Source organism: Pan paniscus, chromosome 18, assembly GCF_029289425.2.
Source record: "Pan paniscus chromosome 18, NHGRI_mPanPan1-v2.0_pri, whole genome shotgun sequence".
Lineage (NCBI taxonomy): Eukaryota > Metazoa > Chordata > Mammalia > Primates > Hominidae > Pan > Pan paniscus.
This window is the reverse complement of record NC_073267.2, coordinates 33,317,126-33,331,686: the sequence shown is the minus strand read 5'-3', so window position 1 is coordinate 33,331,686 and position 14,561 is coordinate 33,317,126. Positions and strand designations below refer to the sequence as shown.

The 14,561-nt window shown below is 40.6% G+C and overlaps 1 protein-coding gene across 1 annotated transcript; it reads right to left on the bottom strand.

The window, feature by feature from the left end:
• Nucleotides 1-2,064: 2,064 nt before the first annotated feature.
• On the bottom strand, nt 2,065-13,015 carry LOC117976221 (cytochrome c-like). Its single transcript, XM_034940087.3, has one exon. The coding sequence runs from the start codon at nt 2,558-2,560 to the stop codon at nt 2,252-2,254; it is 309 nt and encodes a 102-aa protein (XP_034795978.1). The 5' UTR covers nt 2,561-13,015; the 3' UTR covers nt 2,065-2,251.
• Between the last annotated feature and the right edge of the window lie 1,546 nt (nt 13,016-14,561).

The window sequence follows — 14,561 nt, the reverse complement described above, 5'->3', positions numbered from 1 at the left end:
ATCTAACACCTTCAAATAGTTGCCAAAGGCAGGAAGACGTAGAGAGGAATTGAAGAGTATATAGAATAAAAGGCAAGAAATAAACATATAATGTAAGAACCACACAAACAATGAAGGTCTATCATGAAATGAGGAGCATTAGTAACATTCTACATACATTCCACTAGCAAAAATAAAAGACCCATTCAGGGAGCAGAAAAATTATGAAGAGCCCAACTCCTAGATATAACCTGAAAGATAAAGAATACTTCAACTGTCAGGCAGGACGGGGAAATAAACTATCTGCAAAGTAAGAAATGAAGGCTGACCTCAGATTAAGTGCCAAAAAACAATGAAGGATTAATTTAGTTGTCTATGATAGCTTTCTTGTACAACAGGATGTTTTCAGACTTATACATTTCCTCCCTCAGATACAGAATCAACCCTTTCTCCGAAGATCAAAGATCTCTGGTTCTTTTTTGTGGGAAGAAAGACTACGATCTGGGTACCCGGGATGCCCCGTGCCCTGAGTTAGTTATTATTTCTAGGACTCTTTGGTGGACAGGGCTAGGACATATGTATGTTTTTAGATACAGTACATCCTAAGTTTATATCCAATTCAAAATCAGGCTTAAGGGATTTTATTTGACCTCATCAATTTCATGTCTGTATCTCCTTCCCACCAAGCCCCAAATCTCAGTTCTTGATGACACCGATGTAATTACTCATTTGATTTATTATCTTACAATAACAGTATCAACACTATCACCTACAATGCTGTGCTATTACTGGAAACAATTTAAGACTTCCTTTGCCTTTTCTTTTGTTCTTAGGATCTATTCCATTAGAGACGCAGAGTTAAATTACTATGTTTTAGAGCCACTTGGGCTATTTCCTTTGCGGTGAGGTTAGGTTACCGACTGAGTTCACAACTTCGCTCATCTGTTTAAATGTACTTTTGTAGTCTGGGGATTGTATTTTTCTTTATTTAATTTTGTTTTATGATTATGTAAAGTACAAACATAGCTTCAAAGACAGAGCTATAATACTAGGTCCATTCAAAGGAGTCTGTTTTCAACCCCCGAATCTTTCAAAATATTTCCTCTCTTTTTTAATTTAAGCATTTTAAGTGTTAAGGTTTATTCTGTTTTTAACATATATGTTAATTTCATACATTTAACATACGATAATATAATATGCTATAATGTATAACAATAAATGTATAAAACAATATATTACTGTGTGATAACATTAACATATGCTAATTTAATATTATTCAGTATACAACATGTAATACTATATTAACACATTATATTAACACAGTTTAACATATTATAACGTATATGTCTTTAACATGTTAATTAGATATATTGTGTACATGTGTGTATCTCCTCTTTTCTTTTTTTCCCCGTGTTTTTCTTTTTAATTATCTTAAGTCTTATGATCACACATAATCTTAAAATTTGTGTATATCGCCTCTACTTTAATCCTTTTAAGTTGGCAAAAGCACCATTCCCGATCACACACAGCAGTTCTACAGTTTTATGTTTCTGAATGGCTGTTTAAAGACAACCCTAAATTATAACTTAGTTTGACTTAGATTGTAAAGAATTCAAGAGTGAAGTTTAACTTGCTACTATTTTAAATGCATGTGACCTTACAGATCTATAAAATGTGAGAAGTGTTAAATAATCTTTGATATTACACATAAACCACACTAAAATGCCTTTCAATAAATAAAAGGAACTATTTTAAATACAGGGAATTCTAATTAGATTGGCACAGTTAAGCCCAAAAATATAAAGTAGACATTGCTACCTTATTTATCTTCAACCCTTGCCTTTAAGAGGCAAATGAACGCAAAACACAGGTGAATTTTGCTTGGTTCTGAGACAGTGAAGGAATTTCCCCAGTATTTAAATATATTCACATAACCAGTTATATAAATCTAAATATAAAACCAACCTCCAGTCAGTTTTAAGATGGCACTCACCATCTTTGCGAAAAATTGAACATTACTAACAAAGTCTAGTTCTATCTTTAGAAGGGGTAAACAGTGATAGCATTTACTGAATTGGAATTACAATTCAAAAACTGAACATATTCATTTAACCACAACCCAGTCTTAGTTTTAAATCAGGACTGCCCAACAAAATATTCTGTCAGTCATTCATGATCTGAATTCTGGTGTATGAGATCTATTAAAGTATGGTACACATAAAAAAGTCACGAGACATTTTTGTGTTGTAATAAATAAGGCAGTGGCCAATTATTACTCATTAGTAGCTTTTTTGAGATAAGCTAGCAAGTCTGCCCTTTCTGCCTCCTTTTTAATGCCGGCAAAGATCATTTTTGTTCCAGGGATGTACTTCTTGGGATTCTCCAAATACTCCATCAGTGTATCCTCTCCCCAGGTGATGCCTTTGTTCTTACTGGTGTCTGTGTAAGAGAATCCAATGGCCTGACCTGTCTTCCACCCGAAGAGATTAGGCCCTGTCTTATGCTTGCCCCCCTTTTCCACGGTGTGGCACTGGGCACACTTCTGAACAAAAATCTTCTTGCTTTTCTCAACATCACCCATATTTAGTTCTGTTTTTCGTCGCTGGCGCAACTAAGGTTCCTGCTCTGAAGCTGGACGTCTCCAGTCTCTCGTATCTCCCCTTTTTTTTAGAGAAATGGTGGTATGATATAGACATATTTCTCTACCTGGCTTTTTCATTTCACAGTATATCCTGGAGGAAACTGCCCATATACAATTTTGAGGAGAAAAGGTTGTAACTCAAAAGTAAATTTGCTATTTAAATTTGAAAGCAATAGAAAGACAATTTCCAGATGTGCAAGGCCTTAGAAGTATCTTACTAAAAGCAAACCAACAAACAAACTCTACAAAGAATTTATTGTTCAGTGTATAGATTAATTTAAAATGAGTAAATCTTAGAAAAGAAAACTTGAGGCCTAAATGACTGCCAGAAAGTGATGGAATCAATTGAACACAGAGTGAAGACATAGAATTGTCATTTAGCAGGATGCAAATGTGAATAAACTTGAAAGATTCCCATGATAAAGGAGTAACATTATGAAAATACAAACTTGAGTTTAGAAAACCCTAAAGGCTCATCCAATAAGCTCCTAAAATTCATAAATGAATTCACTAAAGTTTCAGGATACAAAATCAATGTACACAAATCAGTAGCACTGCTATACACCAATAGGGACGAAGCCGAGAATGAAACCAAGAACTCAATCCTCTTTACAATAGCTGCAAAAATAAATAAATAAGTAAATAAGCAAATAAATAAATAAATAAATAAATAAATAAATAAAATACTTAGGAATATGCCTAACCAAGGAGGTGAAAGACCTCTACAAGGAAAATTACAAAACACTGCTGAAAGAAATCATAGATGACACAAACAAATGGGAACACATCCCACCCTCATGGATGGGGAGAATCAATATTGTGAAAATGATCATACTGCCAAAAGCAGTGTACAAATTCAATGCAATTCTCATCAAGATACCATCATCATTCTTTACAGAACTAGAAAAAACAGTCCTAAAATTAATATGGAACCAAAAAAGAGCCTGCATAGCGAAAGCAAGACTAAGCCAAAAGAACAAATTTGAAGGCATCACATTACCTGATTTCAAACTACACCATAAGGCCATAGTCACTAAAATACCACGGTGCTGTTATTAAAATAGGCACATAGACCAGTGGAACCAAATAGAGAACCCAGAAATAAAGCCAAATACTTACAGCCAACTGATCTTCGACGAAGCAAACAAAAACATAAAACAGGGAAAGGACACCCTATTCAACAGACGGTGCTGAGATAATTAGCAAGCCGCATGTAGAGGAATGAAACTGGGTCCTCATCTCTCACCTTATATAAAAACCAACTAAAGATAGATCAAAGACTTAAATCTAAGACCTGAAACCATAAAAATTCTAGAAGATAACATTGGAAAAATCCTTCTAGACATTGGCTTAGGCAAAGACTTCATGACCAAGAACCCAAAAGCAAATCCAACAAAAACAAAGATAACTAGACGGGATTTAATTAAACTTAAAAAGCTTCTGTACAGCAAAAGAAATAATCAGCGGCATAAACAGACAACCCATAGTGTGGGAGAAAATCTTCACAAACTACGCATGCAACAAAGGACTAGTATCCAGAATCTTGGAGGAACTCAAATCAGCAAGAAAAAACAAACAATCCCATCAAAAAGTGGGCTGATGACATGAGACAATTATCAAAAGAAGATATAAAAATGGCCAACAAGCGTTAATTAATTAATGGTTTTATTCAACATCACTAATTATCAGGGAAATGCAAATGAAAACCGCAATGTAAATACCACTTTTCTCCTTCAAGAATGGCCATAATTTAAAAAATAAAAAAAAATAGATATTGGCGTGGATGTGGTGAAAAGGGAACACTTTTACACTGCTGGTGGGAACGTAAACTAGTACAACCACTATGGAAAACAGTGTGGAGATGCCTTAAGGAACTAAAAGTAGAACTACCATTTGATCCAGCAATTCCACTACTGGGTATCTAGCCAGAGGAAGAGAAGTTATTATATGAAAAAGACACTTGCACACTCTTGTTTACAGCAGCACAATTTGCAATTGCAAAAATATGGAACCAGCTCAAATGCCACTCAACGAGTGGATAAAGAAAATGTGGTATACATATGTCATGGAATACTACTCAGCCATAAAAAGGAGTGATATAATGGCATTTGCAGCACCTGGATGGGATTGGAGACCATTATTTTAAGTGAAGTAACTCAGGAATGGAAAACCAAACATCACATGTTCTCACATATAAGTGGGAGCTAAGCTATGGGATGCAAAGGCATAAGAATGATACAATGGACTTTGGGGACTCGGGGGGGAAGGGTGGGAGGGGGTGAGGGATAAAAGGCTACACACTGGGTACAGTATACACTGCTTGGGTGATGGCTGCACCAAATCTCAGAAATCACCACTAAAGAACTTATCCATGCAACCAAACACCACCTGTTCCCCAAAAACCTATTGAAATAAAAATAATAAAAATAAAAATAATAAAATTTCAGATAATAAACTGCCAGAAAGAATGGAGAGGAATAAAATCAAAGTGTGCTATTTTTTCTCATCTATAGATACTCTGTATTCTCGATTTTAATAATTGAAGCAATAAGGCCGGGCACGATGGCTCACACCTGTAATCCCAGCACTTTGGGAGGTCGAGGCGGGACAATCACTTGAGGTCGGGAGTTCAAGACCAGCCTGGCCAAAATGACGAAAGCCTGTCTGTACTAAAAATACAAAAATTAGCTGGGCATGGTGGTGAATGCCTGTAATCCTAGCTACTTGGGAGGCTGAGGCAGGAGAATAGCTTGAACCAGGGAGACGGAGTTTGCAGTGAGCCGAGATCACGCCTCTGCACTCCAGCCTGGGGGACAGAGCGAGATTCCGTCTCAAGAAAACAAACAAACAAACAAAAAAACAAGTGAAGCAACAGATATTTGGTTTTTAAAATTGAACTATGAGCATGCTTTCTTAATTGCTAAAGAAAGCGTGAGCCACAGAGAGATTGCTATGGGAGATTTGGAGGCTGAAGTGAAGCAGCAGTGATTTTGTAGATCTGCTGGTGCATCTCCTTGGCTCAAGGCAGTGTCAAGGCCTTCTTCTGGATCCTCCTTCAACTTCTCTGACTCGTGGGCCACATGTGTGCTAATCCATGACAAAGCACCTCCTTTATGCTCTCTAGGACATCTACATGACTGAGGTCAGCAATGACAAGAACAGATATGGCTGCAATCTGTTCTCATGGGCTCTAGTTTATTTCTGTTCTTTGTGAACTTCAAGTTCCAGCACCAGATATGAAGTCAATAGCTTTCCAGAAACTAGTTAACCTCTTAATTTTAGCCTGTGTAAAGTCAAATCTCTATAATAAATTTATGTATATTATATGTATACACCTCATACATATACACAAACATATATGACATAGATACAAATCTATACGTATGTGTATGTATGCTAGCAGTCTGCTTCTTTACTGAACCCTTACTTATACACATGTATACTATGCATTTAGGGATATAAGTACATTAGGGAAATGGTCTTGACTTGATAATTAGCTTTAGATTTGGCTCTACCATTTGCCTTGTGTAATATTGGACAACTCACAGTATTCTGTGAATCTCTGTAAATCTCAGTTTCCTTATCCATAACATAATGAACTGGTTCCACTAATCTCTGAATTGGTGTTTTTTTTTTTTTCCAAGCTGTGGCTTGATATCCACTGACAGGTTGTAACATAAATGCAAGGAGTAGTAATGATCAGTGTCATTAAAAAATTAAATGGAATAAAATAGAACAGAAAATGTCAAAGTACATTATGTATAGTAAGGATAACATTTTTATTTCAGGTAGATAAATATGAAAATGTGTATGATCCCAGCACTTTGGGAGGCCGAGGCAGGCAGATCATGAGGTCAGGAGATTGAGACCATCCTGGCCAATATGGTGAAACCCCATCTCTACTAAAATACAAAAGTTAGTTGGGCATGGTAGTGGGCGCTTGTAGTCCCAGCTACTCGGGAGGCTGAGGCAGAAGAATGGTGTGAACCTGGGAGGTGGAGGTTGCAGTGAGCCGAGATTGCGCCACTGCGCTCCAGCCTGGGCGACAGAGCGAGACTCCGTCTCAAAAAAAAAAAAAAAAAAAAAAGAAAAAAAATGTATATGTTGTAATGTAAATATATTTCTTGCTGGGAGTCAGGTTAGAAAAACTCAAAAAGCATTTCCTTTTGTAATGATCAAAGACATTGTTCCTGAGACCTAGAACTATGTGTTTATGCTAGTGTGGCCAATTTCAGTGGGGTAGGCATGGGAAAATGTAGGTGATATTCTGCTGCAACTCTGCTTGGCTGTTCCATTTTCTATTTCTTTTTCCTTAGCTCTCCAGTGTTTGAGTACACACATGAACAACACAACATTTTAAATCAACATTAAACCTTTGGAGGCTAATAAAATCCAGGCTTCTAGCTTCTCTAAAAAAAAAAAAAGTCACAGGCCGGGCGTAGTGGCTCACGTCTGTAATCCTAGCACTTTGAGATGCCGAGGAGGGTGGATCATCTGAGGTCAGGAGTTCCAGACCAGCCTGGCCAACAGGGTGAAACCCCATCTCTACCAAAAATACAAAAATTAGCCAGGCATGGTGGTGGGCACCGGTAATCCCAGCTACTCAAGAGGCTGAGGCAGGAGAATTCCTTGAACCTGGGAGGAGGAGGTTGCAATGAGCTGAGATCATGCCGATGCACTTCAGCCTGAATGACAAGAGTGAAACTCCGTCGCAAAAAAAAAAAAAAAAAAAAAAAAAAATCAGAATGTGGGCTGGGCACAGTAGCTCATGCCCATAATCCCAGCACTCTGGGAAGCCTTGGTGGGTGGATCACCTGAGGTCAGGCATTCAAAACCAGCCTTGCTAACATGGTGAAACCTGGTCTTTACTAAAAATACAAAAATTAGCCAGGTGTGGTGGTGGGCGGGCTCCTGTAATCCCAGCTACTCGGGAGGCTGAGGCAGAAGGATGGCTTGAACCCAGGAGGTGAGGATGCAGTGAGCTGAGATCATGCCACTGCACTCCAGCCTGGGTGACAGAGTGAGACTTTATATTTAAAAAAAATCAGAATGTATTATTGGGCTGGTTCGTGGCTGGCAATAATCATCGAGAAACGAGTAGGGACTCTTTCCCTCTATGTGGGCATATGTTTTTAAATGTAGGTTTTGATTATTATTATTCACATATGGTAAGGCCAACAGATTGGGGATGATTGCTATTGAAAATGCACTTTGTGGCTGGGTGGGGTTTGTGCCTGAAGTCACAGCTACTTGGAGGCTGAGGCTGGAGGATCGCTTGAGCCCAGGGGCACTAGGGTTGGGCAGGAGGTAGAAAGAGTGAGGGAAAATTTAGGCAAGAATCTTTATTGAGGTTTTCTTGGTCAAATGTGAGGCAGGGCAGGGTAAGCAGGTTTAGAATTGGCTAGTGGGAATACTTTCAATGGGCTTTGGGGTGTAGGGGTTGTCCCTAGTTGTCTAGTACTTGACTCTGGGGTGATCAGGGCAGGGAATAGTGGCCCAGAGTGAAAGGATCTGGTGTTTGGGGTACAACGGAGATGTTTGGGGGTATCCACTCTGGATTGGTTAATTTGCATATAAAAGGAGCTCACAGGTGAGTCATTTACTATCTCTAGGAATTGACAGTACCTGGGAGAGACAGTCTTTCCAGGGTCAGCAAGACCTGAGCTGTCAAAGCATCAGAAACACAGAAAATAAAAAGGTATGATTAATAAAGCATGTGGGCCAGGCACAGTGGCTCACGCCTGTAATCCCAGCATTTTGGGAGGCCAAGGCAGGCGGATCACGAGGTCAGGAGATCAAGATCATCTTGGCTAATACGGTGAAACACTGTCTCTACTAAAAATACAAAAAAAATTAGCCGGGCGTGGTGGCATGCACCTGTAATCCCAGCTACTAGGGAGGCTGAGGCAGGAGAATCACTTGAACCTGGGAGGTGGAGGTTGCAGTGAGCCAAGATCACATGACTGCACTCCAGCCTGGGTGACAGAGCAAGACTCTGTCTCAAAATGAAAGAAAAAGAAAGAAAGAAAAGGAAGGAAGGAAGGAAGGAAGGAAGGAAGGAAGGAAGGAAGGAAGGAAGGAAGAAAGCAGGCAGGCAGGCAAGCAAGCAACAAGCATATGGCCTATAGTTTACCCTACTCCTCACTCAGCCAAGTTCCCTCATTTATGTGACAAGCATTTGAATTTGGGACTTCTGGCTTGGCATCAATTTCCCACTGGTATGGTGATGAGGAATATTTTTTGACCTAGAAAACAACTATCTGTTTTCAGGTACACACTGTGAATAGCAGAGAATGTAAAAGCATGGGGAGTTAGTTGTCCTATGTAAGAAGTTAACACTGCAGAGCGGGAAGCAGCCACACTGGCTGCCGGTGCTCCCTGCTCATGGCTGATGGATTTGGGCTGACAGAGGAGAATGTTGTCTCTATAACCTCTGACTAGCAAATGATCCAGCCAACAAGGCAGAATTTTCCGGCTGGCTGATCGATAGGGTTCAAATCCCTTTGGACAATAATTGTCCTTGGTCAATGCTGTCTAAAGCATTGCTCGGACCTTTTGTTTTTACATTTCTAGATTGAGACCAGCACTCAGATTCATCTCCCCCAATACTGGAGCCTTTGGAGACTGGACAAGGAGTCAGCATTTGGAGACTTTGTTCACCGGCACAATAGGCCAAAATGTCATCCCATCTCATAAAGCCTCCCTGCCCTTGAAACAGAAATTTTTGTAGTGATTGCCTTAGATTCCGAATAACATAAGAGAAACAGTCTTTTGCTCCTTGATTCTTATCCAGTGTAATATAGTGGGAATAGTCACGTTGTTCAGTCATCCACACAGGGTCCTGCATCAGAAGGACCCAGGTTCAAATCCCAATTTTTGCCACTCTCATTGTGCGATGTTGTGGGATTTACCTAGTGCTTTTTAGTCTGTTCTTTATCTATAAAAACTGAGGTAGTAATATTTGTATAGGTTGTTGTGAGGGCTAAATAAGTCCACTCAAGTAAAGTGCATAGAATCATGCCTGGAACAAAGGAAATGCTCATATAGATCGGCCATGAGTTTACTATTCATCAAACACACAATGCCAGTCATGGTGCTGGTGTTACAAAGATGATAAAATATAGTCTCTGTTCTAAGAAAAAAGCAACCCAGTGCAATCAATGCTATAATGAGGAAAGGTACAGAGTTTTCACGAGGAAGGAATGACAGACTGTTCTTGGGGAAGGAGTGGAGTATATCTGGGGAGGCATTAAAGAGCTGGGCTAGGTGCGGGGTAGGGCAAAGGAGGTGCTGAGGGGCACAAAATTAGCACTTTGGACACCTCACTTGCCTCATCTTAGTCCTTGCCCTATTAAAAAGAAGGAGCTATTGGAAATAGATCTTGAAGATAAGAAGGGAATGTCCGGATGCATATCTCAACAAAGGGGAAGGCATCTATAAAAATAAAAGGCAAACAATAGAATAAAGCATATTAAGGTTGTTCATGATGAATGAAACATACTGTGGCCACAAGAAAGAGTGAGAAATGAGGCTACTAAGGTAGGTAGGGGTCAGATCATGAAGAACATTTATAGGCATGCAAAAGAACTTGACATTTATGCTTGGCCATGGGGACAGCCATACACTTGATAAGAAACACTCCAGGGCCTGGGCACGGTGGCTCACACCTGTAATCCCAGCACTTTGGGAGGCCGAGGTGGGCAGATCACTTGAGGTCAGGAGTTCCAGACCAGCCTGGCCCACATGGTGAAACCCCATCTTTACTAAAATACAAATATTAGCTGGGTGTGATGGGGGGCACCTGTAGTCCTAGCTACTTAGGAGGCTGAGGCAGGAGAATAGCTTGAACCCAGGAGATGGAGGTTGCAGTGAGCTGAGATCATGCCACTGCACTCCAGCCTGGGTGACAGAGCAAGACTCCATCTCAATAAAATAAAATGAAATAAAATAAAATAAAATAAAACGAAACATTTCAGGAGTTGTATGTTTATTGCAGCACTATTCATGATAGCAAAGACATGGAATCAATCTAAGTGTCCATCAGTGGTTGATTGGATAAAGAAAATGTGTTATATACCACATTATACACCATTGAATACTACAGAGCTATAGAAAAGAATAAAATTATGCCCTTTGCAGAAACATGGTTGGAGCTAGAGGCCATTATCCTAAGTGAAATAACTCAGAGACAGAAAATCAAATACCACTTGTTCTCACTTACAAGGGGAAGTTAAACAATGAGTACACATGGACACAAAGATGGAAATAACAGACACTAGGAACTCCAAGAGGGAGGAGGGAGGAGAGACAGGGTTGAAAAACTACTCATGGGGTACCATGTTAACTATTTGGTTGATTGGTTTTCTGAAAGCCCAAACCTAACCATTTTGCAATATACTCATGTAACAGACCTGCACATGGACCCCTGAATCTAAAATTTAAAAAAGGAAATGAAACATGCTGGACCTCAACAAACACAAATATAAAATTTTCAGAGACAATTAGTCAGGTGTGGTGGCTCACACCTGTAATGCCAGCACTTTGGGAGGCCAAAGCGGGAGGATCACGAGGTCAAGAGATAGAGACCATCCTGGCCAGCATGGTGAAACCCTGTCTCTACTAAACATACAAAAATTAGCTGGGTGTGGTGGTGCTCGCCTATAGTCTCAGCTACTCGGGAGGCTGAGGCAGGAGAATTGCTTGAACCTGGGAGGTGGAGGTTGTGGTGAGCCGAGATAGCACCACAGCACTCCAGCCTGGGCAACAGAGCTAGACTCTGTCTCCAAAAAAAAAAAATTTTTTTTTCAGAGAGGCATACAAGTAGTCTTGAACAAATGGAGAAACACAGAGCTGACTTTGAATTCCTCAGATCATCTAGACGTAGTATAAACTCTGTGAACTATATGGCCATCAAACTATTCTTTTTTTTGTTTTGTTTTGACACAGATTCTTGCTCTGTTGCCCAGGCTGAAGTGCAGTGGTGTAATCTGGGCTCACTACAACTTCTGCCTCCACCTCCCGAATAGCTGGGATTACAGGAGTTTGCCACCATGCCCTGCTAATTTTTGTATTTTTAGTAGAGATGGGATTTCACCATGTTGACCAGGCTGGTCTCAAATTACTGACCTCAAGTGATGCACCTGCCTCAGCCTCCCAAAGTGCTGGGATTACAGGTGGGAGCCACCGCACCTGGCCCAAACTATTCTTTTTTTGTTTTTCTGAGACAGGGTCTCACTCTGTCACCCAGGCTGGAGTGCAGTGGCGTGATCATAGCTCACTGCAACCTCAACCTCCCTGGGCTCAGGTGATCCTCCCACCTTAGCTTTCTGAGTAGCTGGGACCACAGGTAAGAGCCACCGTGCCCGGCTAATAATTGTATTTTTTGTAGAGATGGGGCTTAGCCATATTGCCCAGGCTGGTCTCAAACTCCAGGGCTCAAGTGACCTGTCCGCCTTGACCTCCTAAAATGTTGAGATTACGGGCATGAGCCACCACAGCTGGCCCAAATTATTCTTAATGTCAGACTCAATATCATCCAAGGACTCTCAACTTGGCCTAACCTGGTCAAATCCTGGATAGTGTCAAGCAGTAAAAAGTAATATCTCCATTTCATCAGTGTGATTTCTGAACTTGCCTACAGTAGCAATGAATACAATGAAATTCTAGAGTAGTGAAGGGGCAATGACAAAAATAGGGACCCTCTTGCCTTGGTCCTTCCTCCATGAGTCTGGAGATACATATGTCCAAGACTTTTTATGAGATCATATATTGTGATGGGAGTCTACTACTGAGGGGTCTTGGACATGTCATCAGGGAGATAAAGAAATAGAACATTTCTTGCTTCATATATTGTAGAGAAATTCTTACCTGCCACCTGCAAAAAAATCAAGAATCTTAAAACAAAACAAAACAAAACAAATAGGCCCTATAATTTACAATCACTGCTTCTGGTGAAAGCAACTGCATCAGTCAATTATTTGCAGCAATATTTTGCATAACAAACTATCCCTAAAGCAGAAGCTTAAAATATCCAGCATTTATTTCATGCTTATGGGTCTATGGCTTGGCTGCAGTTTGGTCAAGGTAGGGCTCCATGCTTTGAGCAGCAGGATGGAGTTTGGGTTCAGGCTTTCTCCAAGTGTCCTCATCCTCTTTGGAGTAGCCAGTTCCTCGGGCGTCTCTTCTTGTGGTAGGTCATGTTGCAGGAAGAGGATACGTGGAAATACATGGTGCCTCTTCAGGCCTTGGCTTGGAACTAGCACACATAATTTGTGGGGTAAAATAAACAAATGGCCAAGCCTGAAGTCTATTCTGCCTCAGAAGGATATGTTGGACAATAATCCAATTTATCACAGCGACATAACAGGATGACTGGGTTTGTTCACGATTCAAATAATAAAACCTCGTTAGTCGCGTCTTCTTTGGGAAGTCATTTCTAAGAATGGTATCAATCTACCTTCAAGGCTTATTTTTGAAACTCCAGCAGGTGTAGAAGTGCTCTTTAAAAGCCAAAGCACCTGAAATTTACTCTTCATAATTGTTACAATAGCGATGATAAAAACAAATTTGTCTGTGAACCTCAACCTGAGCATCCTACTTGGACATTAATTTTCTGCAGGATGGCTCCAGGGATAGTCTAATGCTGCCGCTGTTGATATGCAGAGTGCAGATCTCACAGCTGATGCTGACTCGAGTTGTAGGATGGCAGAAAGAAGATGATGGGATTGGGGCACATGCTCTAAAAATGTACACTGAATCTCTTTCAGCATTTAACATTTATCTATTTCTGGTTTTTAACCTGCCCTCCATTGCAATTGAGAAACTCTGTAACTCTCTATTTTTTTCCTAGAAAGCCCACTTGTTAGTCCAAAATGAGCATTGCAGGCCAAATATCTTCCAATGAGCTCAAACCCTGCGACAGCTCTCAACGTTATGACTGACAGGTGTACTCTACTGTTTTGCCTGTGTCATCTGCACAGTGGGTAGGGACCAATTACCTACAAATATACTGGAGTGAGTCTGGGGTTGGAAATCAGGACGCCTGGCTTCTAGGGCTGGCTTTGTCACTTTTCCTTCTGGTTCCTCATCTGTAAAAATGGAGATAATAATAACTGCCCTACTTTCTCACATGGTGGCTGTGAAGACAAAAATGAGAAAAGCATGTTGCAAAATAAGAAACACTATTCAAATGCAAGACAGTTTTAGATTCTTCGATTCCTCTCTAAATTAATGATAGCTCGTCACATTTGTACAATGCTTCTCAATTTTCAAATCACTTCCACTTGTGTTATCTCATTTGGTCTGCCCTACCATGCTCAGTTTTTCAGGGTAGGACACGGAGGATTGAAGAGGTCATATGGCTTGCCTAGGGTCATCCAGTAAGTAGCAGAGTTGGGAGAATAGCCTGTTTTCCCAATGCTAATTCTGCACTTTTTACATTGGAATCCTCTGTTTCAGCTTCTCTGTCAAAGCCAGCCCCGGAAGCTCATCTGGAAAGTGTTTGCGAGGCGGAATGTGCACACAGGGTTATTGAGAGTAACTGTGGAGTCTGTCCAGTACTGGGAAATACTGATGGGCTTTGTGGTCAAGCTTCTGGGTCACCTGCGGGGCTCTCCCCAATCTCGTTCCGCTGGTGTCTCCTTAGGATGGTAAAAAGCTGGGCACCAGGTCAGATATCCAAGAGGGATTTCTTGAATTCTTTACAGTGATGGGACAAAATCTCCTGGGACATAGAGCTATACACTTACTTAAAATGAAAAGCAACTCGGAGATCTTTCTAGCTCAAACTGCACGTGCTACAGATAGAAAATAAAGGGTTGCAGAAGAATAGAAACTTTCTCATGAGTAAAGAATGGGTTTTGGGGCCGGGCGTGGTGGCTCACGCCTGTAATCCCAGCACTTTGGCAGGCCGAGCCTGGCAGATCATGAGGTCAGGAGATCA